The sequence below is a fragment of the Pleurodeles waltl genome, chromosome 5 (assembly GCF_031143425.1).
Source record: "Pleurodeles waltl isolate 20211129_DDA chromosome 5, aPleWal1.hap1.20221129, whole genome shotgun sequence".
NCBI classification, from domain to species: Eukaryota; Metazoa; Chordata; class Amphibia; order Caudata; family Salamandridae; genus Pleurodeles; species Pleurodeles waltl.
Genome location: NC_090444.1, coordinates 1,798,676,355 through 1,798,700,389, shown reverse-complemented (window position 1 = coordinate 1,798,700,389; position 24,035 = coordinate 1,798,676,355). Strand labels below are relative to the sequence as shown.

General features: G+C 47.7%; 1 protein-coding gene across 1 annotated transcript in view; it reads right to left on the bottom strand.

The window, feature by feature from the left end:
• Window positions 1–882: 882 nt before the first annotated feature.
• The window catches only part of XPO5 (exportin 5), a 579,115-nt gene continuing 555,962 nt past the window's right edge, over window positions 883–24,035 (bottom strand). The window contains exons 31-32 of the mRNA XM_069236247.1: window positions 10,022–10,189; window positions 883–3,972 (exon numbers count right to left, since the gene is read on the bottom strand). Of these exons, the coding sequence (XP_069092348.1) occupies window positions 3,817–3,972; window positions 10,022–10,189 (324 nt within the window). The 3' untranslated portion in view covers window positions 883–3,816. The remainder of the gene's footprint in view (window positions 3,973–10,021; window positions 10,190–24,035) is intronic.

The following is a 24,035-nucleotide window of genomic DNA, read 5'->3' as shown; positions in this document are numbered from 1 at the left end:
AAGATGATTGCCGTAACCCCTTTTAGACAACACATTCCGTCTGTCATGGGGTCCACTGAGAAAGAATGCGGTTGGGAGGAAGAAGTTATGGAGTTCGCTCCATGGCCCAGAAGTAATCGAGTGTCATGCGACTATGAGGGATAGGAAAATTAGAAGACAGTCATGTTTCAACTTCTTAGTTTTTCCTGTGTTTCTTTGACTTACTTGAGCTCCTGGATCTCGATGTGGAGCTGTCTTGGGATCGGTCCAGGGAGTGGGAGCATGATCATGCCCTTGACTGCTTTTATAACTTCTTTTAGAGCTCGACAAGGGTGTGTCTGGGTGTGTGGTCACGAATGGCCTTTCAGTTCATTTTTGCACAGCACCATGACTGTGTTGTGTGGGGCATGGAGACACTGCGAACAGACTTTGTATCTGTCACAGATATGTCATTGACAATCATGAAATGGTTTGAACCTTGAAGTTTTAGAGCCCATAACTGCACACTGCAAGGAAGTTTTGTGCACAAAATGTTTTCCTGAGGGAACGTTCTGTCAGGAGACAGTACTGCTAGTACTGGATTCGTGTCATAAGGCGCGGAAACAAAGGAACTGACGTCAGCAAGCAGAGGTGGCGGTCTTATGTGGCCCAACAACACATCCGACACAGATGGACCCGACACAGAGCTGCACATCACCTGCCGTCGCATGAGGGAATTGCTATCAAAGTTTCGGGACCTAGTTTGGCTCCTGGGAAAATTCACCAGGTGAAAAATCTGCAGTTAGAATTCTCTATCGGAAAGGTATTTGTAATTAAATAAATGCACAATGAGTGGGCGTAGACAGCAGACAACTGTGCCTTCACAGTTGACCAAATGCAAAAATACATTCATTAGCCAATAAGAAACAAAAAAAATATTTTATTCAAGTTCAATTACTGACTAAATTAGCGGAGTTAACACTAAGCACAAATCTCTTTTTAAAAAGGATACAAAAAAATATATATACTTTCTAATGTATGGAATTACACATTATATTTTTTTAAAAAATCACCAGCACAATAAATACATTGGCTAACTGCTTCTGTTTCCAGACTGAATTAAAAGGATATCGAGTGAGTAATGAGAAAAGAATGACTCCTAAAACATGACAGCGTTACAAGATTACACAGCTCATGCGAATGCCATCCAGAGAGGGTTGATACATACTGCTTTAAACAGACATGAGGAGCTTTCACGCAAATACAGGAAATAATTCATTCCGTTCAGAGAGCACTTCACTCGCTGCGCCTCGCAAAGGATGTTTTTGGCTGGCATGCCCCACTGGAGATACCCTCCAAACCCTGGGCTTTAATTGCTTCACTCCCGCTGCTTTGCCAACAAGATGCCACGTCGCACAGTTTACTAATAGCATCATAGATAGTCTGTCATTATGTCCTTCGTGTCGTTGCACGGAATCAGACCAGCCCAGGAGAATGCAGGCACGCGGTGCTGTCAGGGTAGGTCGGAGGAGGACAGATCATTATGATGCGCCGCATTACACTGCTGTCTTTTCGGTTTTGACAAGAAAGTAAAAAAAAAAAAAAAGTTTAGGGAGCCCGGAAACATCTCAGTCCGGATCAAAGGGAAAATTCTCATACTCCACGTAGTGTGCATGCACAATCAAGTGTGTACACAATGGTGTACACAATCCAACTGTGGGCAATCGGAAATACCCCTCCTCGTTCTTACTTTCACTTTTCTTCATATAAACTGATGCCATCAAGAACTCCACTTTGATTCATACGAAAAACGTATGTACTGAGCGAAAGAAATGAAACCACAGATACTTTTTACTTTAAAAAAAATACTGTTGAAACCGGGAGGTCAGTGTTATGCACTTGTTTCTTTAAAGACCAAAGGTGCAAGATGAACGACAGCGATCACACAGACAAGCCTGTTACCTGCCAAACCAAAGACCTGGCTTCCCAAGTGATAGTCAGCACTAGGTGAAGGAAATGTACTTTTAAGAACCAAATCATATGTCCCTTACTAGACAGTCAAAGGTCCCTGGTTCACCCCAGAAGTAAAAAGCAATTATTCTATCCATGGAACAGCTGGTTCATGGGGACATACACGCTGATCGCTCCATGTGCGTTCAGCATTTTCAGATACAATGGAAGGGTCTCTTTTTGCACACATTATATGTTCATGCTCAAGGAGACTATATATTGATTTGGTGCAATATAGCTGGGTTTCTCTGCTTGATTATGCTGTTACTTGGCCTTAGGTGCAGTATATGGTACTACACGTATCATTACAGTAGACCCTTTGGGAAAAATGCCCACAGGCCTAGCTGAAACAGAGGCACAAAGCATGCACGTTTATATTGAGAAGGAGATGTATGTCTACTTAAACTTGTCGCCTTAAATATTAAGGACGGAGTGCTAAATGTGGCTTCTCAAGTCTGCAAGATGATGTGTTGTAAAGCAGACGAGAGAGACCACCACTAGCGGACTTCCACCCAGACTGAACTATCATTTCCCCACTCTCCTCCTCCACAGCAGTTGTGGATCATTCGAGTTCACTGCACATCTTTGGAGACGACAGAGTCTAGTGTCCTCGAGATCAAGAGATTGCCACCGCTTTCCCTGCGCCACACATCTGCGGTAGAGGCAATCACCCCAAGAGGCCGAGTCCCCCAGGCGCCCCACGGTACTGTGCCTCAGCCAATATGCTGCAACCACGATTTTCAAACACTTGGCAATCATTTTTGGTGTATTTGTAAAACAAAAATATACAAACGCAACCAACTTGTTCAGTCAGGAAATATCAAATATTGTGCTTGGTCCGGCAAGTTAAGCCAGAGATTAGACTGAACTAAGTCCAAGGCTGCATACACCGCAGGGTTTATTGCTAAGGGACAGTCAGACGCCGATGTCTGCAAGTGCCCGATTTTAATTTTAGGCTTGATTACCTGTGCAGAACAGATGTGTGGTGGTCAAAAAAGTAAAAGAATAAAACATTATTTCCAGCTGAAAGAGCTTTGCAGATCATTTCCGGTTGCTCTGCAGCATTTTATGCCAAGATGCCCATAATATAAAGGTGTCTCATAAATGCAGCCTTTTAAGTGGCTTTGAAAATGGATGGACCCATCACTTCTCTAGCATCAACATTGCGCAGCAGAAAATAACTCCTTCCTGTTAGCCAATCAAAGTTCGCAAACTGATGACAGCCAGTGCCTAGGAATAAGCTATTGACACTCTTCAGGATAGATATGCTAATGAGGTTAACAGCTACAAGGATGACATTTGTGACCACAAACGGTAGACGCAGCACATAAAGAACCAGAAGGGCACTAACTACATCCATTCCCAAGTTAAAACTACCTTTTTGAACTTGAGACAAACTATGCTATGGTCTGTACAGGGGTTTATTTGTAGACTACCCAACATTGTAAATGTTAATAGGTTCCCTGATTTGCCTGCCTCTCAGCCACGAGTTAGTAAATACCACTGGTAAAAGTATTACTTTAACAGATCAAAAAGGACTTCAGTGGGAAATAATCTGCCGGCCAGACTCAAATTCTAGGAAAAGAGAAAAAAAAATACTATGTACAAAATCCTATGTCAGACTACTCCAGAAAAAATTGGCAGCAGAATTAAAAAAAAATGATGGCACAGGATACAAAAATAAAAAGACCCTTGGCATCTGAGATAGCTTCAATCTGGAACCAGGGAAAAGGTGCTTGTGGTCCGAATGTACAAAACACTTTAGAGTTTTCTTTAGAGAGAACATATATAGCAAAAGGAAAGTGGGGGTGCCACCACGACTCCAAGTCTCTGAATGGTTTTCTGATTTTAGGGCTCAAAGAGATTGGTGAGGACGCATTCATCCTCCTCAGTGGACGCCAGTGGTTGGTCCACTTCCAGCTCCTGTACGGACTTCAGCTTCCTGAAGAGGGAGGGCAGGTTCTTGATGTGCACCTCTTTGCGGAACTGTTCACCAAGTGGCTTCTACAAATTAGAAGAAAGGACAAATTACTTTCTTTCAGAGGAGATTAGTCACATTTTACTTAATATATTCTTTACAGTTTTCTTGTAACCCGACAGCTGCTTTTTTCTTAAGTTGTTATAGCATCCACCGTTACAGAGAAGTGTAAAAATGACTGACAGTGCAATAAAAAAATTCTCTTGAAATAAATACACTAACACTTCTTTTGTCAGTAAGCACTTACTTACCTTCGGTAACGCTATTTCTGCTGGATACTCTAACCACAGATTTCTCACCTCCACCACCAGACTGGATCTGGAGATGTTTTTCTGCATTGCTCCCACGTGCCGTGGAGCCGTGCTGCTGTTTTAGCTTTGCCCCGCCCCAGAAGTGATTCCAAAGCCACATATATGCACCACCTATGTGTGCCTTCTTTCTCGACTTCTCCAGTGGACGCTGTAGGAGGCTGGCCCTTTATGTAGTGTGCAAAGCTAGGCACACTGTGCAGGGGGTCCAGGCAGCCACACATTGGTTTACTGGGGGAAAAAAATCACCTATTGCTTTAATTTTTTAAGGTAGCTTGGTCGAGCAATTAGGCCACTCTTGGAGAAGTGCAAAGCATTTGTTGTACAAACAGTATTAATCTTGCCACTCACACTCTCAAAGGAATAACTCAAGACCAATTTATAAAAAATACTTCAGATTATGTAATTTTTAAGACCAAGATTATCAAAATTGGTTAAGTACTTTATGGGGTATGTATTTATGAAGTTTAATAAAAATAGTCTTTTTGTGCGTAATTACACACCATAGGAATCAATGGAAAATCACCTTTTAGAAATGCATATAAAATTGCACAGTTGCTTTAACAAGTTCTTCTTTTGCAGGTTGGTCGAGGTCATCGGTGGGCAAACTATGCCAGCTGGAGAAGTTTGGGCGGCTCCCAGTTCCAGCGGGAGCAGCAGTGAAAGGTCTCTGGAGCTAGTGGAGGGCCACTGCGGGGGACCACTTAAAAATGGTCTGTGCAGGTAAGTTTAGAGGTGGTTCCTTGGGGTCCCCTGGGAGTGTAGTGGTCACAAAGGGGGGATCTGGACCCTTAGGGCACAGCAGGTTCTTTGTTGCAGGACACAGGGCGGCTGGGTGCAGAGCGAATCGGTGAGCCAGCAGCTGTGCGCAAAGATGCCCTTTGGAGCTGGAAGTAAGTCAGTTCAAGGGTCGTTTGCAGGACAACAGGGGCACCCTGGCGGGAGGTCTGGGGCGTTCCTGAACTGGGGCTTCCTCCTGGTCTTTTTTTCAGCCCCAGGCGGGCTGGTTTTCATGGTACCCAGGGTATTGGCACAGTTTGACCACTGGAGGGTGCAGTGCCACCAAACTTGGCACACTTGCAGGGTTGGTCCTTGTGGTGGTTGGTGTGTCGTCTGGTCCAGCTGTGACTTCCGGTTCGGGAGTAAGCGGCTTGTCAATGAAGTGATCCTCACTGGTTTGCTGGTTTCTTCTTGTTGCAGAGAGGTACCTCCACTTTGGAGGGATTTCTTGGGCGATTTTCAAAGCCTGGAGGTCCTCTGGGGTGCTTGAGAGTTTTTCCAGTTGGCCAGCAGCTCCTCAACAGTGATTGTCGGGTCCTGGGCGCAGCAGGCAGGGCTTGGCACCTTTTCTTTGTGCTGCAGGTCCACAATTCTCGTGCCTTGGATCTTTTTGGTGCTGGTCTTATTTTTGTCCGTTGAATCTGATTATCTGGTCTAGGGGTGCCCACTAAATACTGAATTTATTGTGCGTCTTAGGGGGAACCTGGCAGTGTTCAACGGGACACCTACCTTTGGGTGGCTACACCCACTAACTTTATGGATCACTTCCCTATCCTTGATTGGCTTTTCTCCTCCCATCTAAGATGGAGGAAACTGAAACAGAGTGTCCACCTCGCAGGCAACACCTTATGGGTGGTGCATGCCAGGTGGGACCACTCTTTCTACCATTTGTGTAGTTTCCTGCCTCTGCTCCACCCAAAAGTGGGAATTTGCAAAGGTGTTGACCATCTGCTGCTAGCAGCAGGCCTGGGGGCTGAGTTTCAAAGGTGGTAAGCCCTTTGAAGCTCGCCACCGTGGCAGTGCACATTCCTGAGGGAGGGGGTGTTAGCATCTCCACCCAGGAAGGGCATTGTTCTACAAACCAGAAAGACAGACCTCTCCTCCAAGGTTTGTAGATTAGGTGTCTGGAGGTGGCAAGCTGGATAGAACCAGTCAGCAACCATGCCAGGGTAGTTAGCTTTTGCAGGGGGCACCTCTAAAGTGACCCTTGGGTACATTTAGGGATAAATCCAATACTGGTATTAGTTTGTATTTATCATTCTGAGTTGTTTGATACCAAACAACCCAGGGTTCAGAGTGGCTATCATGTAGCTGGTAAACTTGTGTTGACCAGTGTCCAGCACATGTATTAAAATGGCTGCTCTGTTCACTCACTGTGTCCCAGGTTTGGCAAGGACACAGTGGGGGCATGTTGCTCATGCAGCTATACCCTCACATATAAAATGGTGCACCCTGTCTTAGGGTGTAAGGCTGCCAGAGGGGAGTCTTACCCATAGTATATGCAGTGTATGCTGTACAGGGCACACAGACAGTGTGCCATGTCAAGTTTGTGTTTTAGGTTTGCACCAGTACACCCAGCCTGCAATGGCAGTGCTGGAGGCATCTGGATGCATGGCCCTAGAGGGTGGCACAATCAGTGGTGCTTCCCTCAGGGGCCTACCCATAGTGCCCTATGCCCTGGGTACCTAAGTAACTTTTACTAGGATCTTATAGTGGTAGCTAAAGGTGTTCCAAATGTGCCAATGCATCACAACAGTATTAGGGATAGATCTCTCGCCCAGGAAACCTGGTTAGCAGGCACTACAATTTCAGGCTACATCATAATACATCAGGTAAAAACTGATCAGAGAGTACAGTATACAGATCTCTAATGCGGAATCTTTTGATGGATGGGAGAAAAGAATCCATTCCAGATAGCATCATCAAAGGTAAGTAACTTGTTCTTCTGATGCATACTTCTAATTGCAGATTCCCATCTTGTGAATAGATAGCAAAGCAGTCCCTTCCCAGGTGCAGGGTATGTGGAAAGGCTCAAACCTGAAAATCCTGCAGGGCCGATTGGGCAAAGTGCCCTTTCCGTCAAGACCTGGCTATCAAGACAGTAGTGCTTCGTGAATGTGTGGAGAGACATCCATGTCGTAGTCTGACATGTCCAGAACAGACATTCCTTGTGCCATCACAGTGGTAGCACTCTGGCTCTGGTCAAATGAGCTTCAAGATCTTTGGGGATCTACTTCTTGCACAATGCTTAGCACATTCATAGAGGACGATGCACCTTGATATGGTCCTTCTCTGCACTGCCTTACCCTTCTTCGCCCCAGTGAAATTCAGAGAACTTATTGTCCTCCTGATGGTCTTTACAATGTTAGGCAAAAATGCTGCTCTAGCTCACAATACTAGTTTGTTTGGAAAACAAGGGTGTGCAGCGGCTGAACAGACAGAGCTTATAGCTCACTCACACAATGCGCTACAGTTATTGCAATGATGAAGGCTGTTTTAAGCGTCATGAGACACAAAGGACAGCTGTAGACTGGACCAAATAAAAGGCACATAAGGAAGGCAAGGATCAAATTAAGATTTCTGGCTGGACAAAGTCACCTGTGTGCCTCTCTTTTGGGATCCTATACACCTTATATTGATGGATCTATGAATCTATGGACTTGAAAGGTGACTTATGAGTAAATAATCCGGATAATACAAACAATTTCAAGAAATATTACAAGAATTGTAACAAATAGCAATTGTATATGGTTGACACTTGTAAGTTCATCACACTGGAATACATTTATTAACATCCACATCTGATTACAGCTGGGGGACACCAAAAGGGCTTGGATTAGGCCTTTGTTTGACTCTTTGGCCAATTGTTAATTTTTAGCGAGTGAATGTGATGTGAGCTAGTTTGTTTGAGAGTATTAGGGGGCATGCTTTTAGGTCCTATGTTTATATAAAAATTGATATGATGTGTATCGAACAATTGAATAAATACAATATATTTATGTGATGTTTTTGCTTAATGTTTTCAAATTAAGCAAGGGGATTCCAGTGTTGGCACCTAGGTAGGAGGTGGGTTTTCTTTTTTGTTAAAATTAAGATCCCAACTGCGGCATTACAAACGGTTTGGGCGGAAAACTATGAACCAAACCTTTAAGGAAACACATTACAACAGGTGATTTTAAACAGGGACGGTGGGTCTTGTGAACGAAAAATGCCTATCAAAAATGACAAATAACCCTTCACTGACTACGGAAAATTCTTCCTGGGCTAAAGAAAGCACAAAAAGGAGAACACTTGACAACTTTGCTTGTAATGGGTGTGTGTAGCAGGACCCGTACAAGGCCACAAACTTGTCCTAGCATCCAGCATAAACACATTTTGTAGATGGATGTCTGGCGGCTAAAATGTTATCCACTACTTTAGAAGGGAGACTGAATGTAGTCAACTGCAGCTTGTTAGACCAGACCTTCTTGTGGCTTTCCCCTATACTTTTTACCTTCCCTCCCCAATATTTTGCTGAACTCGTTTTCGTGGGCTGTGGGACTGTGTGCACTTTATCCCTGATAACCAGTGGTAAAGTGTTTGTGCTTTTTCCCTTAAACATGGTAAAATTGCTTTGCACCCAACTGAAACATTTAATTTACTAATACGCCCCTAGTAAATGGTACATGTGGCCAGTGCCTGTAAACTACATGTGGGCTGCACCAACCATTGTGCCCCACTGCTCCATTAAAGTAGCACTGTAAACCATGTCTCAGGCCTGCCACTACAAACTGTAGTGCAGTTTTAAGCTGTCATTTCAACCTGTAAAAATACATATTTTGTTAGGCCTAAACCCGCTTTAATACTTTTAAGTCACTCCTAAAGTAGCAGAAAGTGGAGGGATAACCATGGCAAGAAAGAGCGTACTTTCCTACAATCAGTCTCTGTGCAAGACAGCAGGATTATGCATCAAAGTAAGTGACACTCAATGGCATCACAGTGCATGTGCTTCCAAATCCGAAACGATCGGCTCCCACTCCAGCATCTGTGCCTGCATCAATGCATGGGGTTCTGGCGTCATTCTCAGCACAGTGGATGGTATGGGGCGGGCTTGGCGCCGGTCCTGAACTTGGGACTGATCCTGCAGAGGGAAAAAGTCTACATTGGGGTAGATCCACAGGTGGCAATACAACTGGAGCCCCCCTTGGATCCTTAGGGCCCATAGGCGCTCCAGAGGAATTCAGGAGGGTACCAGATAGTCACAAAATGACATCTCTAAAATATTGGATCTACTGCATTGATGCTGATGGGCCCAGAAATGTGGGTGGCATTGGACTAGGGCCAGAGTCTGTCCCCATGACTAAGTATGGGTTAGTGGCCAGGAGGTACCCAGGGAGTCATGAGACCAATGAGGTGGGAATGGAAGGACAAAGGGGAGCAGCGTTCATTGGATCGGCCATGAAAACATGTCCACATCCTCGTCTTTCAGCAGGACCAGGCGTTCTTGGCGATGTTCTGCAGTTCATAACTGCTGAATGGCTAATTGTTTTGTTGCACAGTGTGGAATCGTTTGAGGAGCCTAGACATCAGAAACATCATGTGGGCCTCTTACAAGGTTTAAACCCTGCTGTTTTTGGAGGAGGCATGTTCCTTGCACACTGGGACAATTCGAAGAAAAAATGGATCCACTGAACTATAGCATGTGGAAATATTTACTGAACTGATGTGAATACTGCAGATGTAATCTCTATGGGACTGCAACATCATCAATGGAGGATGCAAGCATACTTGCGGGTGCAGATATACAACAGTGGCACATACCAGTAGCTGAGAAGTATTATTGTGAAGAAAAAAAAATCAAAAACAAGTGTGATGCCTGAGAAGAAATTAAACATCAGGAATCTGCTGGAAAGAAGTATTCATTAGAAGAGTATAATTTGAACCTCACTGATTTTTTTAAGCCTCAATTAAATGTAATCAAGCGAAAAAAGATTTGTTGCTGTCTTACCCCAATGCAGCCAGAAATGAGGCGTCTGAAATGGTCCTTCTTCCTTTTGTCAACAGGTTTTCCAGCAGGGGTGGGAATCAGAAGTTTTGCATCAAATTGCTCTAAGGAATCCAGCTGAATGTCTGGAATCTGTTCCATCACACTCTTTAGCTCAACAAAATGAGGACGCTGCAGAGAGGAGTAAAATGGTGAGCCACAGGCAAATAAAGTTCTTTAACAATTCCTTTTGATCAAATCAAATCAAATCATTAACATTTATAAAGCGCGCTACTCACCCGTGCGGGTCTCAAGGCGCTAGGGGAAAAAGGGGGGGGGGGTTATCGCTGTTCGAACAGCCAGGTCTTTAGGAGTCTCCGGAAAGCGGAGTGGTCCTGGGTGGTCCTGAGGCTGGTGGGGAGGGAGTTCCAGGTCTTGGCCGCCAGGAAGGAGAAAGATCTCCCACCCGCTGTGGAGCGGCGGATGCGAGGGACAGCAGCGAGTGCGAGGCCAGAGGAGCGGAGGAGGCGGGTGGGGACGTAGAAGCTGAGGCATCTGTTGAGGTATTCCGGTCCCTTGTCGTAGAGGGCTTTGTGTGCGTGGGTGAGAAGTCGGAAGGTGATCCTTTTGCTGACAGGGAGCCAATGCAGGTGTCTCAGGTGTGCGGAGATGTGGCTGCTGCGGGGTATGTCGAGGATGAGGCGGGCCGAGGCGTTCTGAATGCGTTGCAGGCGATTTTGGAGTTTGGCTGTGGTCCCGGCGTAGAGGGTGTTGCCGTAGTCCAGGCGGCTCGTGACGAGGGCGTGGGTCACGGTTTTTCTGGTGTCGGCAGGGATCCAGCGGAAGATCTTGCGGAGCATGCGGAGGGTGAGGAAGCAGGCGGAGGACACGGCGTTGACTTGCTTGGTCATGGTGAGAAGAGGGTCCAAGATGAAGCCGAGGTTGCGGGCGTGGTCTGTGGGGGTCGGTGCGGTGCCGAGGGCCACCAGGAGTCGTCCCAGGCGGACGGGGTGTTGCCGAGGATGAGGACTTCCGTTTTTTCAGAGTTCAGCTTTAGGCAGCTGAGCCTCATCCAATCTGCGACATCCTTCATACCCTCTTGTAGGTTGGTCTTGGCGCTGGCGGGGTCCTTGGTGAGGGAGAGTATAAGTTGGGTGTCGTCGGCGTAGGAGGTGATGATGATGTCGTGCTTGCGTACGATGTTGGCGAGGGGGCTCATGTAGACATTGAAGAGTGTCGGGCTGAGTGATGAGCCTTGGGGTACGCCGCAGATGATCTCGGTGGGTTCTGAGCGAAACGGAAGGAGGTAAACTCTTTGGGAACGGTTTGAGAGGAAGGAGGCGATCCAGTCCAGGGCCTGGCCTTGGATCCCGGTGGAGCGGAGGCGGGTGATTAGGGTGCGGTGACAGACGGTGTCAATGGCAGCCGAGAGGTCGAGCAGAATGAGGGCGACTGTTTCACCGTTGTCCATCAGGGTTCTGATGTCGTCAGTGACTGAGATGAGGGCGGTTTCAGTTCTGTGGTTGGTTCGGAATCCGGTTTGTGAGGGGTCGAGCAGGTTGTTGTCTTCCAGGAAGGTGGTCAGCTGTTTGTTGACGGTCTTCTCTATTACTTTGGCTGGGAAAGGCAGAAGAGAGTTGGGGCGGAAGTTTTTTAGGTCGCTCGGGTCAGCCGTAGGTTTCTTTAGTAGGGCGTTGACTTCGGCGTGTTTCCAGCATTCGGGGAAGGTAGCAGAAGAAAAAGAAGAGTTGATGACGGTCTGGAGGTGCGGGGCGATGATGTCGTCGGCTTTGTTAAAGATGAAGTGCGGGCAGGGGTCCGAAGGGGCGCCGGAGTGGATAGAGTTCATGATAGATTTGGTTTCTTCCGTGTTGATGTGGGACCAGTTGTTGAGGGTGATGGCCGTGGATGCCGGTTCGGTGGTGTATGGTTGGGTCTGGTGTCCGAAGCCGTCGTGGAGGTCGCTAATCTTGCGATGGAAGAAAGTGGCGAGGGATTCGCACAGATCCTGTGAGGGCGTGACGGCGTTGGCGCTGGGGTTGGAGAACTCCTTGACGATGCTGAAGAGTTCTCTGCTGTTGTGTCTGTTTTTGTCCAATCTGTCGGTGAAAAAGTTCCTTTTGGCAGCACGGATCAGGTGGTGGTGTTCGCGGGTAGCGTTCTTGAGGGCGGTCATGTTGTCAGCGGTGCGGTCCTTGCGCCAGGCTTTCTCAAGGGCGCGACAAGTTTTCTTTGATTCTTTGAGGGTGTCAGAGAACCAGAGAGGTTTTTTGGTGTTGGTCTGTCGATGCGTGCGTTTGAGGGGAGCAAGGATGCCTGCGCAGTTGGAGATCCAGTTTGTGAGGTTGAGGGCTGCGTCGTTGGGGTCGGTGGTGAGGGTGGGTTGGTTGGCGGCGAGTGCAGAGAAGAGTTGCTCTTCGGGGATCTTGTTCCACTGTCGACGAGGGATGGGTTGGGTGCGGAGGTGGCGGGTCTCGCGTCGGAATGTGAAGTGGACGCAGCTGTGGTCGGTCCAGTGTAGGGCGGAGGCGTGGCTGAAGAAGACGTGTTTGCTGGCGAAGAAGATGGGGTCAAGCGTGTGTCCGGCGATGTGGGTGGCGGTGTTCACCAGTTGTTTGAGGCCGAGGTTGGCGATAAGCAATGACCTAACTTAGAGTTGAGCTCTACAAGTAGCAAAGAATAATCTAAAGTGTTATTAGCGAAAAAGCTACTTAAATGTAGGAACCACACTTCTGATGGATACATACTCTTCCTACACATTCCTTATATTATGAATAACACATCAGGAGCTGCAATGGTTCAGAAACGTTTCCTCAGCAATAGCTAGCCAGTGCTGCAAAGTTGTGTCATATGGCTTCAGCCATGAGTCTGGCCAGCAGATGTGACCAGAGAATAATGGGTATCAACTAACAGTAGTGCCAAATCTTGCACATTTTCAGCAGCCTCTTGAGGTAGGCAGAGACGAACCTTGAGAGCATCAGAGGCAACAATTACAGCACATATGTTTGCGTTCCTTGGGATCCAATTACTACTATGATACTAACTCGCTAAGGGAGAAAATTGGGTGGTGAAATATTTGAAGAAAAATTGAGGTATTCACCAAAATGAAAATGTCACTTACCCAGTGTACATCTGTTCGTGGCATTGGTCGCTGCAGATTCACATGTTGTGCACAGTCCGCCATCTGGTGTTGGGTCGGAGTGTTACAAGTTGTTTTTCTTCGAAGAAGTCTTTCGAGTCACGAGACCGAGGGACTCCTCCTCTTTGCTTCCATTGCGCATGGGCGTCGGCTCCATCTTAGATTGTTTTCCCCGCAGAGGGTGAGGTAGTAGTTGTGTGTGTTAGTAATAGTGCCCATGCAATGGAATGAATAAGTATGTACAAATTAAGGTTAAGTAATATATATATACAAATGTACAGATGTTGAAGATAACTTCCGACGGCTACAGGCTCCCGGGGAGGCGGGTGGGCACATGTGAATCTGCAGCGACCAATGCCACGAACAGATGTACACTGGGTAAGTGACATTTTCAGTTCAATGGCATCTGTTGCTGCAGATACACATGTTGTGCATAGACTAGTAAGCAGTTATCGCCCCAAAAGCGGTGGCTCAGCCTGTAGGAGTGGAAGTAGTATGAAACAAAGTTCTCAGTACGGCTTGACCTACTGTGGCCTGTTGTGCGGATAGCACGTCTACACAGTAGTGTTTAGTAAATGTGTGAGGCGTGGACCATGTGGCTGCCTTACATATTTCGTGCATTGGAATATTTCCTAGGAATGCCATGGTAGCGCCTTTTTTCCTGGTTGAGTGTGCCCTTGGTGTAATGGGCAGTTGTCTCTTTGCTTTAAGATAGCAGGTTTGGATGCATTTAACTATCCATCTGGCTATACCTTGTTTTGATATTGGGTTTCCTGTATGAGGTTTTTGAAATGCAATAAACAGTTGCTTTGTTTTCCTAACCTCCTTTGTTCTGTCGATGTAGTACATTAGTGCTCTTTTGACATCTAATGTATGTAGTGCCCTTTCAGCTACTGAGTCTGGCTGTGGGAAGAACACTGGTAACTCTACCGTTTGATTTAAGTGGAACGGTGAAATAACCTTTGGTAGGAATTTAGGATTGGTTCTTAGTACAACCTTATTTTTGTGTATTTGGATAAAAGGTTCTTGTATTGTAAATGCCTGAATTTCACTTACTCTTCTTAGAGATGTGATGGCAATGAGAAATGCAACTTTCCAGGTTAAGAATTGTATTTCACAAGAATGCATGGGTTCAAAAGGTGGTCCCATGAGTCTTGTCAAGACGATGTTAAGGTTCCACGAAGGAACTGGTGGTGTTCTTGGTGGTATTATTCTTCTTAGGCCCTCCATAAATGCTTTAATGACGGGTATCCTAAACAGTGAAGTTGAATGAGTAATCTGCAGATATGCAGATATTGCTGCCAGGTGTATTTTTATGGAAGAGAAGGCTAGATTTGACTTTTGTAAGTGTAGTAAGTATCCCACTACATCTTTTGGGGATGCGTGTAATGGATGAACTTGATTATTATGGCAGTAGCAAACAAACCTTTTCCATTTGCTTGCATAGCAGTGTCTAGTGGATGGCCTTCTAGCTTGTTTTATGACTTCAATACATTCTTGAGTGAGGTTTAAATGTCCGAATTCTAGGATTTCAGGAGCCAGATTGCTAGATTGAGCGATGCTGGGTTTGGATGCCTGATCTGCTGTTTGTGTTGTGTTAACAGATCTGGCCTGTTGGGTAACTTGACGTGTGGTACTACTGACAGGTCTAGTAGTGTTGTGTACCAAGGTTGTCTTGCCCATGTTGGTGCTATTAATATGAGTTTGAGTTTGTTTTGACTCAATTTGTTTACTAGATATGGAAGGAGAGGGAGAGGGGGAAAAGCGTATGCAAATATCCCTGACCAGTTCATCCATAGGGCATTGCCTTGAGACTGTGTGGGTACCTGGATGCGAAGTCTCGGCATTTTGCGTTCTCCTTTGTGGCAAATAGGTCTATTTGCGGTGTACCCCAAATTTTGAAGTAAGTGTTTAGGATTTGGGGGTGAATCTCCCATTCGTGGACCTGTTGGTGATCTCGAGAGAGATTGTCTGCTAGTTGATTTTGGATCCCTGGAATAAACTGTGCTATTAGGCGAATGTGGTTGTGAATTGCCCATTGCCATATCTTTTGTGCTAGGAGACATAGCTGTGTCGAGTGTGTTCCCCCTTGCTTGTTTATGTAATACATTGTTGTCATGTTGTCTGTTTTGACAAGAACGTATTTGTGGGTTATGATGGGTTGAAATGCTTTTAGCGCCAGGAATACTGCTAGTAATTTGAGGTGATTTATATGCAGTTTTGTTTGATGTACGTCCCATTGTCCTTGGATGCTGTGGTGATCGAGGTGTGCTCCCCACCCTGTCATGGAAGCATCTGTTATTACGTATTGTGGCACTGGGTCTTGGAACGGCCGCCCTTTGTTTAAATTTGTACTGTTCCACCATAGAAGCGAGAGGTATGTTTGGCGGTCTATCAACACCAGATCTAGAAGGTGACCCTGTGCACGTGACCATTGTGATGCTAGGCACTGTTGTAAGGGCCTCATGTGCAGTCTTGCGTTTGGGACAATGGCTATGCATAAGGACATCATGCCTAGGAGTTTTAAAACCACTTTTGCCTGTATTTTTAGTGTTGGGTACATGGCCTGTATGACCTTGTGAAAATTTTGAACCCTTTGTGGACTCGGAGTGGCTAATCCTTTTGTTGTGTTGATTACCGCTCCTAAGTAGTGCTGTATTTTGCACGGCACAATGTTTGATTTTGTGTAGTTGAGGGAGAACCCGAGTTTGTAGAGGGTTTGTATGACATACTCTGTGTGTTGTGAACACTTTGTTAGCGAGTTGGTCTTGATTAGCCAATCGTCTAGATACGGGAATACGTGTATTTGCTGCCTTCTGATGTGTGCGGCTACTACTGCTAGGCATTTGGTAAACACCCTTGGCGCGGTTGTTATACCGAACGGTAAGACTTTGAATTGATAGTGTATCCCCTTGAATACAAACCTTAGGTATTTCCTGTGCGAAGGATGTATCGGTATGTGGAAATACGCGTCTTTGAAATCTAAGGTTGTCATGTAATCTTGTTGCTTTAGCAGTGGTAACACCTCTTGTAGCGTGACCATGTGAAAGTGGTCTGATTTGATGTAGGTGTTTAGTATTCTGAGATCTAAGATTGGCCTCAGTGTTTTGTCCTTTTTGGGTATTAGAAAATACAGTGAATAGACTCCTGTGTTTATTTCTGTACATGGTACCAGTTCTATTGCTTCTTTTTGCAGTAGTGCTTGAACTTCTATTTCTAGGAGGTCTAAATGCTGTTTTGAAATTTTTTGTGTTTTGGGTGGGATATTTGGAGGGATCTGTAGAAATTCTATGCAATAACCATGTTGGATAATTGCTAAGACCCAAGTGTCTGTTGTTATATTCACCCATGATTGATAAAACTGACTTAGTCTTCCCCCCACTGGTGTTATGTGGAGGGGTTGAGTGACCTGTAAGTCACTGTTTGGTTGTTGGGGTTTTGGGGCTTTGAAATTTCCCCCGGTTTCTCGGGAATTGTCCTCCTCTGTACTGGCCCCGAAACCCTCCCCTTTGGTACTGTCCCTGGTAGGTAGACGGTGTTGATTGTGAGGTGCTGGCTTGTGTGGCCTGACCCCGAAACCCTCCTCTGAATGTTGTTTTACGGAAGGTGCCGAAAGTGCCTCTGCTCTGCGGGGAGTAGAGCTCGCCCATGGCCTTGGGTCAGTGTCCTTTTTCAGCTTCTCAATCGCCGTGTCAACCTCTGGTCCGAACAATTGTTGTTCGTTGAACGGCATATTGAGGACTGCTTGCTGTATTTCTGGCTTAAAGCCAGATGTGCGCAACCATGCGTGCCTTCTGATGGTAACTGCAGTGTTTATTGTTCTTGCAGCTGTGTCCGCTACATCCATAGAGGAGTGTATTTGGTTATTGGAGATGTTTTGTCCCTCCTCAACCACTTGTTTTGCCCGCTTCTGAAATTCCTTGGGTAGATGCTCGATGAGATGCTGCATCTCATCCCAATGGGCTCTGTCATAGCGCGCTAGGAGCGCCTGAGAGTTGGCGATGCGCCACTGGCTGGCAGCTTGTACAGCGACTCTTTTCCCAGCTGCGTCGAATTTTCGGCTTTCTTTATCCGGGGGTGGTGCATCGCCCGATGTGTGTGAATTGGCTCGTTTGCGAGCTGCTCCTACCACGACTGAGTCTGGTGGCAGTTGAGAGGTGATAAAAGCAGGGTCTGTGGGAGGTGCTTTATATTTCTTCTCTACCCTTGGAGTGATTGCTCTACTCTTGACGGGGTCTTTGAAGATTTGCTTCGCGTGCCTTAGCATTCCCGGAAGCATAGGCAGGCTTTGGTAGTTGTATTGGGTGGAGGAGAGGGTGTTAAAAAGGAAGTCATCCTCGACAGGTTCTGTGTGTAGCGACACGTTGTGGAATTCTGCTGCCCTAGCTACCACCTGCGCATACGCTGTGCTGTCCTCGGGTGGTGATGGCTTGGTAGGGTATGACTCTGGGCTATTGTCTGACACTGGTGCGTCGTATAGGTCCCAAGCATCTTGGTCATCTTGGCTCATGGTGGTGTGAGCCGGTGAATGTGACGGAGTTTGTGCCGGTGATATTTGAGTTACAGGTGGAGGAGAGGGTGGCGGAGTTGCTTTCTTTGCCACCTTTGTTTGTGGTTTTAGTTGTTCAGTTTGGAACTCTAGTCAACTTTTTCTCTTGATTGGTGGAAGAGTGCTAATCTTCCCCGTTCCACTCTGGATGAAGATCCTTTTTTGTGTATGGTCTACATCAGTAGTCTGTAGCTCCTCTTCAAACCTGTGTTTACGCATTTGAGAGGACAATGAATGTTCCTCTGAATATGAGCCGGTAGTGGTTTCGGTTGCTGATTGTTTTGGCACCGAAACTGTGTCCTTTTTTGTTTTCGGCTCCGAGGCGAATCTCTTCTTTTTCGGAGTCGAGCCTTCTAGGCGTCGATCATCCTCGGTGCCGCTGTCTCTGCGTTGAGCAGCGTCGGCTCCGCCTTCGCGGCGTCGATGTTTTTCGGCAACACTTTCTCGGTCCCGAGAATGTTGCGTGCCTGTGTCTCGACCCGAGTCGGACGATCTGGGCACCGGTTCGGCCTTTTTCGGTGCCGATAGACGGTCTCCTTTATGGGTTGAGCCATGGCCAGTTGGCAGTGGCGTCCCCTGGGCCTTGTCTATTTTCTTGTGCTGTGTGCTTTTCGACGTCTTACTCACAGTTTCGTCGACGTCGAATTCATCTGAGTCCGTTTCATGGATGGAGAAGGCTTCCTCCTCTTCTCCTTGTTCCTCGAACTCTCGGTGTTCTGTCGGCGTGAACGCCATCTGTAGTCTTCTGGCTCGACGGTCACGGAGCGTTTTTCGGGACCGGAACGCACGACAGGCCTCACAAGTTTCTTCTTTGTGCTCGGGTGACAGGCACAAGTTACAGACCAAATGTTGGTCCGTATATGGATATTTAGTGTGGCATTTAGGACAGAATCGGAATGGGGTCCGTTCCATCGGTGTCGATGTTACACACGGTCGGGCCGACCAGGCCCCGACGGGGGATCGAAATTACCCCGAAGGGCTACCGGAGCTCTTCACGATTCGGTGTTGATTCTAACTATCCCGAGCGAAACAATACCGACGTAATTTTCCGAAGTTTTGACTATCTTTCCGTCCCGAAACCCGGAGCGAAAAGGAACACGTCCGAACCCGAGGGCGGAAAAAAAACAATCTAAGATGGAGCCGACGCCCATGCGCAATGGAAGCAAAGAGGAGGAGTCCCTCGGTCTCGTGACTCGAAAGACTTCTTCGAAGAAAAACAACTTGTAACACTCCGACCCAACACCAGATGGCGGACTGTGCACAACATGTGTATCTGCAGCAACAGATGCCATCGAACATACTGTTTCTTCAGTAAAGTAATTTTTTCTTCTGACGGATACAACTTCCTGCAGGTTTCTCCTTCTGAAAGAGTCCTACAGCAATACCTCCCTACCACTTGGGATTGAACAATGCCTGTTAACTAAGAAGTCATGCAACAGAGCCCTGGCAAAGTACTCAATTTTTGCTTGGGCTATGAGGCAGTAACTGTAGGAAGTTGGCTCCGTATATACTATCTCAAAGTGAGAGATAGTGTGCACAGAGTCCAAGGGTTCGCCTTAGAGGTTGATAGTGGCAATAACAGATAATATTAATGATCTATTTTGTGGTAGTGTGGTCGAGCACTAGACTTATCAGAGGGTAGTGTTAAGAATTTGTTGTACACACACAGGCAATAAATGAGAACACACACTCAAAGACTTTACTCCAGGCCAATAGGTTTTATATAGAAGAATATTATTTTCTTAATTTATTTTAGAACCACAAGATTCAGAATTCAAGTAAATACATAAGTTGTAAGGTACTTGGCATATGTAAGTATGGAACTTTGAAGTAAAACAATAAGGTGCAGTTTTGGCAAAAATGGCAATAAGCTAGTTTAAAAGTGGACACAGTGCAAAAATCAACAGTTCCTGGGAGAGGTAAGTAAAGCACTTACAAGTTCAGTCTCCGGGGCATAGGCAGCCCACCGTTGGGGGTTTAAGTCAACCCCACACACCCAGCACCAGCAACACAGGGCCGGTCAGGTGCGGAGGTCAAAGTGGGGCCCAAATAACATAGGCACCTATGGAGACTAGGGGTGCTCCGGTTCCAGTCTGCTAGAAGGTAAGTACCTGTGCCCTCGGGGAGCAGACCAGGTTTTTTTTGTAGTGCACAGGGGGAGGGGGCACACGAAATACACCCTCAGGGTGCAGTGTGTAAAATAGGTGTCAGGTTTTGCATTGAAAGCAATGGAGGGACCCGGTGGACAATCTGGCGATCCAGGCAGAGCAAAGGGGGGCTTCTCGGGCAAGCCACCAACTGGGTAATGATGAGGGCCGACCTGCTGGTCACTCCTACACCGGTAGTTGGTTTCTCTCGGACCTGGGGGCTGCGGGTGCAGTGCTTTTTCCAGGCATTGGGTTCTTTGTTACAGGGCAGTTGCAGTCAGGGGGAGCCTCTGGATTCTCTCTACAGGCGTCGCTGTGGGGGTGCAGGGAGATTGTCTCAAGGTGTCCATGTTGTTGGAGTCGCCTGGCGGTCCTCTCTGCACTGTTGGTTCTTCTGGACACGAGACGGGGGCGTCAGGTGCAGAGTGTTGGGGACTCACGCTTTCAGAGTGAGGCTGGAGTCCCTTTAAAGATGGTTCCTTTGTTGCTGTTTGGACAGAGCCGCTGCCCACAGGAGTTTCTTGGTCCTTTGGTTGCAAGGCAGTCCTCTGAGTCGACAGAGGTCGCTGGTCCCGCTGGATGCGTTGCTGTATAGGTTCTTTGTGTCTGGAGACAGGCTGGTAGGGCTGGGGCCAAGTCAGTTTTGTCTGCGGGGCTTTCAGGTCAGCAGTCCTTGTTGTAGGTCGTCAGGAATCTGGTTTCCTGGGTTCAGGGTCGCCCCTAAATACTTTATTTAGGGGTGCGTTTAGGTCGAGGGGGCGGGATAATCAATGGCTACTGTCCTTGAGGATGGCTACACCCTCCTTGTGCCTCCTCCCTGTGGAGAGGGGGGCACATCCCTAATCCTATTGGGGGGAATAATCCAAACCAAGATGGAGGATTTCCTAAGGCAGGGGTCACCTCAGCTCAGGACACCTTAGGGGCTGTCCTGGCTGGAGGGTGACTCTTCCTTTTTTTTCTAATTATCTCTTCTGGACTTGTCGCCAAACGTGGGGGCTGTGTCCGGGGGCGGGCATCTCCACTAGCTGGAGTGCCCTGGGGTGCTGTAACATCAGGCTGGAGCCTTTGAGGCTCACCACCAGGTGTTACAGTTCCTGCAGGGGAGGTGTGAACCACCTCCACCCAGTACAGGCTTTGTTCCTGGCCACAGAGTGCACAAAGGCACTCCCCCATGTGGCCAGAAACCTGTCTGGATGTGGGAGGCTGGAAGAAACTGGTTAGCCTAGCACTAGTAGTCGGACTGGTATACAGGGGGCATTTCTAAGATGCCCTCTGGGTGTATGTTACAATAAATTGCACACTGGCATCAGTGTGCCTTTATTGTGCTGAGGAATTTGATACCAAACTTCCCAGTTTTCAGTGTAGCCATTATGGAACTGTGGAGTTTGTGTTTGATGTCCCCATGTGCCAGTCTTCACCAGTAAAACTTCCTGCGTGCAGGTAGGTGGTGCTGTGTGGCTCTGCGTTAACCCTGTACCTCTCCATAAGTGATGGAACAAAGCAACATATAAGTTCCAACTCTGTCTGCTGATGTCAGTTTGTTCTTCCCGCACCCTCTGATGTGGTTCCAGAGCTCTGCTTCGAATTTTGTCGGCCTCCGACGACTCCTGAAAATGTAACCAAATCCAATGTGCTAGGGAACAATGTCCCCTCCTAAGACTACAGGTTTCAGCACATGCGGCACCTGTAGAAAACAGATGTCATTCATGTACCTGCACAAGATTGGTCTCTGGTGCTTGGACTCTGGACACTACTTGAAGTTGTGTGACAAATGTACCCTCATGCACCCACTCTGGGACCAAGAAGTGAAAGTATATGCTGTTGACCACAAGAAGTAGTGTCGGGCCTCATATAAGGCCCTCTCCAAGTTCAGAGAGTGGTCTTGCTCCCGTTCCAAAGGCCACACATGCCAGATGTCAACTTCGCAGTTGAAGTCCTTTGTTAAGTCAAAATGCAAGTCCACACGCAAGTGTAGGAAAGAACTGCAGGATTCAACTCCATCCTGCCATTCTCTGTCCAAAGAGAAGGACCAATGGTATCACAGTGTTAGTGTAGGAAATGCCTCTGTTGGCATGGTTACCCCCTAAATTTTGCCTTTTGTTGGTGCTAGTTATGATTGAAAGTGTGCCGAGACCCAGATAACCAGGCCCCAGCACTGGTGTTCTTTCCCTAAACTGTACCTTTGTCTCCACAATTGGCAAAGCCCTGGCGCTCAGGTAAGTCCCTTGTAACTGGTACCCCTGGTACCAAGGGCCTTGTTGCCAGGGAAGGTCCCTAATGGCGGCAGCATGTATTATGCCAACCTGGGGACCCCTCACTCAGCACATACACACTGCCTCACAGCTTGTGCATGCTGGTGGGGAGAAAAAGACTAAGTCAACATGGCACTCCCCTCAGAGTGCCATGCCCACAACCCACTGCCTGTGGCATAAGTAAGTCACCCCTTTAGCAGGCCCCACAGCACTAAGGCAGGGTGCACTATACCACAGGTGAGGGCATAGTTGCATGGGCAATATGCCCCTAAAGTGTCTAAGCCAAACCTTAGACATTGTAAGTGCTGGGTAGCCATAAAGAGTATATGGTCTAGGAGTTTGTCAAACATGAGCTCCACAGTTCCATAATGGCTATACTGAATACTGGGAAGTTTGAAATCAAACTTCTCAGCACAATAAATCCACACGGATGCCAGTGTGGGATTTATTGAAAAATGCACACAGAGGGCATCTTAGAGATGCCCCCTGTATTCCAGTCCAAACACCAGTATTAGGCTGACCAGTTCCTGCCAGCCTGCCACAACCAGATGGGTTTCTGGCCACACGGGGTGAGTGCCTGTGTCACTCTGTGGCCAGGAACAAAGCCTACACTGGGTGGAGGTGCTTCTTACCGCCCCCTGCAGGAACTGTAACACCTGGCGGTGAGCCTCAAAGGCTCATGCCTGTTACAGCGCCCCATGGCATCCTAGCTAGTGGAGATGCCTGCCCCTCGGACACAGCCCCCACTTTTGGCAGCAAGGCTGGAGGAGATAATGAGGAAAACAAGGAGGAGTAACCCACCAGTCAGGCCAGCCCCTAAGGTGTCCTGAGCTGAGGTGACCCCTGCTTTAAGAAATCCTCCATCTTGGTTTTGGAGGATTCCCCCAATAGGAATAGGGATGTGCCCCCGCCCCTCAGGGAGGAGGCACAAAGAGGGTGTAGCCACCGTCCAGGACAGTAGCCATTGGCTACTGCCCCCCAGACCTAAACACACCCCTAAATTCAGTATTTAGGGGCGACGCTGAACCCAGGAAATCAGATTCTTGCAACCTGAAGAAAGAAGGAGGACTGCTGACCTGAAAGCCCCGCAGAGACAATGGAGACGACAACTGACTTGGCCCTAGCCCTACCGGCCTGTTCCCAGACTAAAAGAACGCACACAGCAAAGCATCCAGCGGGACCAGCCACCTCTCAGGACTCAGAGGACTGACCTGCACCTAAAGGACCAAGAACCTCCCAAGTACAGCGGCTCTGTCCAGAAACAACAACAAAGCAAGTAACTTTAAAGAGACTAACTTCATGCCAAAAGCGTGAGTCTTCCCACTCTGCACCAGACGCCCTCGGCTCGAGTTCAGGACAACCAACACTGCAGAGAGGACTCCCAGGTGACTCCAATGACATGGACACCCTGAGTCGACCTCCCTGCACCCCCACAGTGACTCCTGCAGAGAGGATCCAGAGGCTCCCCCTGACCGCGACTGCCTGGTAACAAAGGAACCCGACGCCTGGATCAAGCACTGCACCCGCAGCCCCCAGGACCGAGAGGAACCACCTACCAAGTGCAGGAGTGACCATCAGACGGCCCTCATCCTAGCCCAGTCGGTGGCTGGCCCGAGAAGCCCTCGTGCCCTGCATCGCCAGAGTGACTCCCGGTCCCCTCCATTGTTTTCTTTGACAAACCTGACACCTACTTTGCACACTGCACACTGCACCCGGCCGCCCCTGTGCAGATGCGGGTGTGTTTTGTGTGCTTGTGTATCCTCCACCCCGCCCCCCCCACCCCACCCTGTTCTGCTCCCTGAGTACGTAGGTACTTACCTGCTAGCAGACTGGAACCGGAGCACCCCTGTTATCCATAGGCGCCTATGTTATTTGGGCCCTCCTTTGATCTCTGCACCTGACCGGCCCTGTGTTGCTGGTACGGTGGCTTTGGGGTTGCCTTGAACCCCCA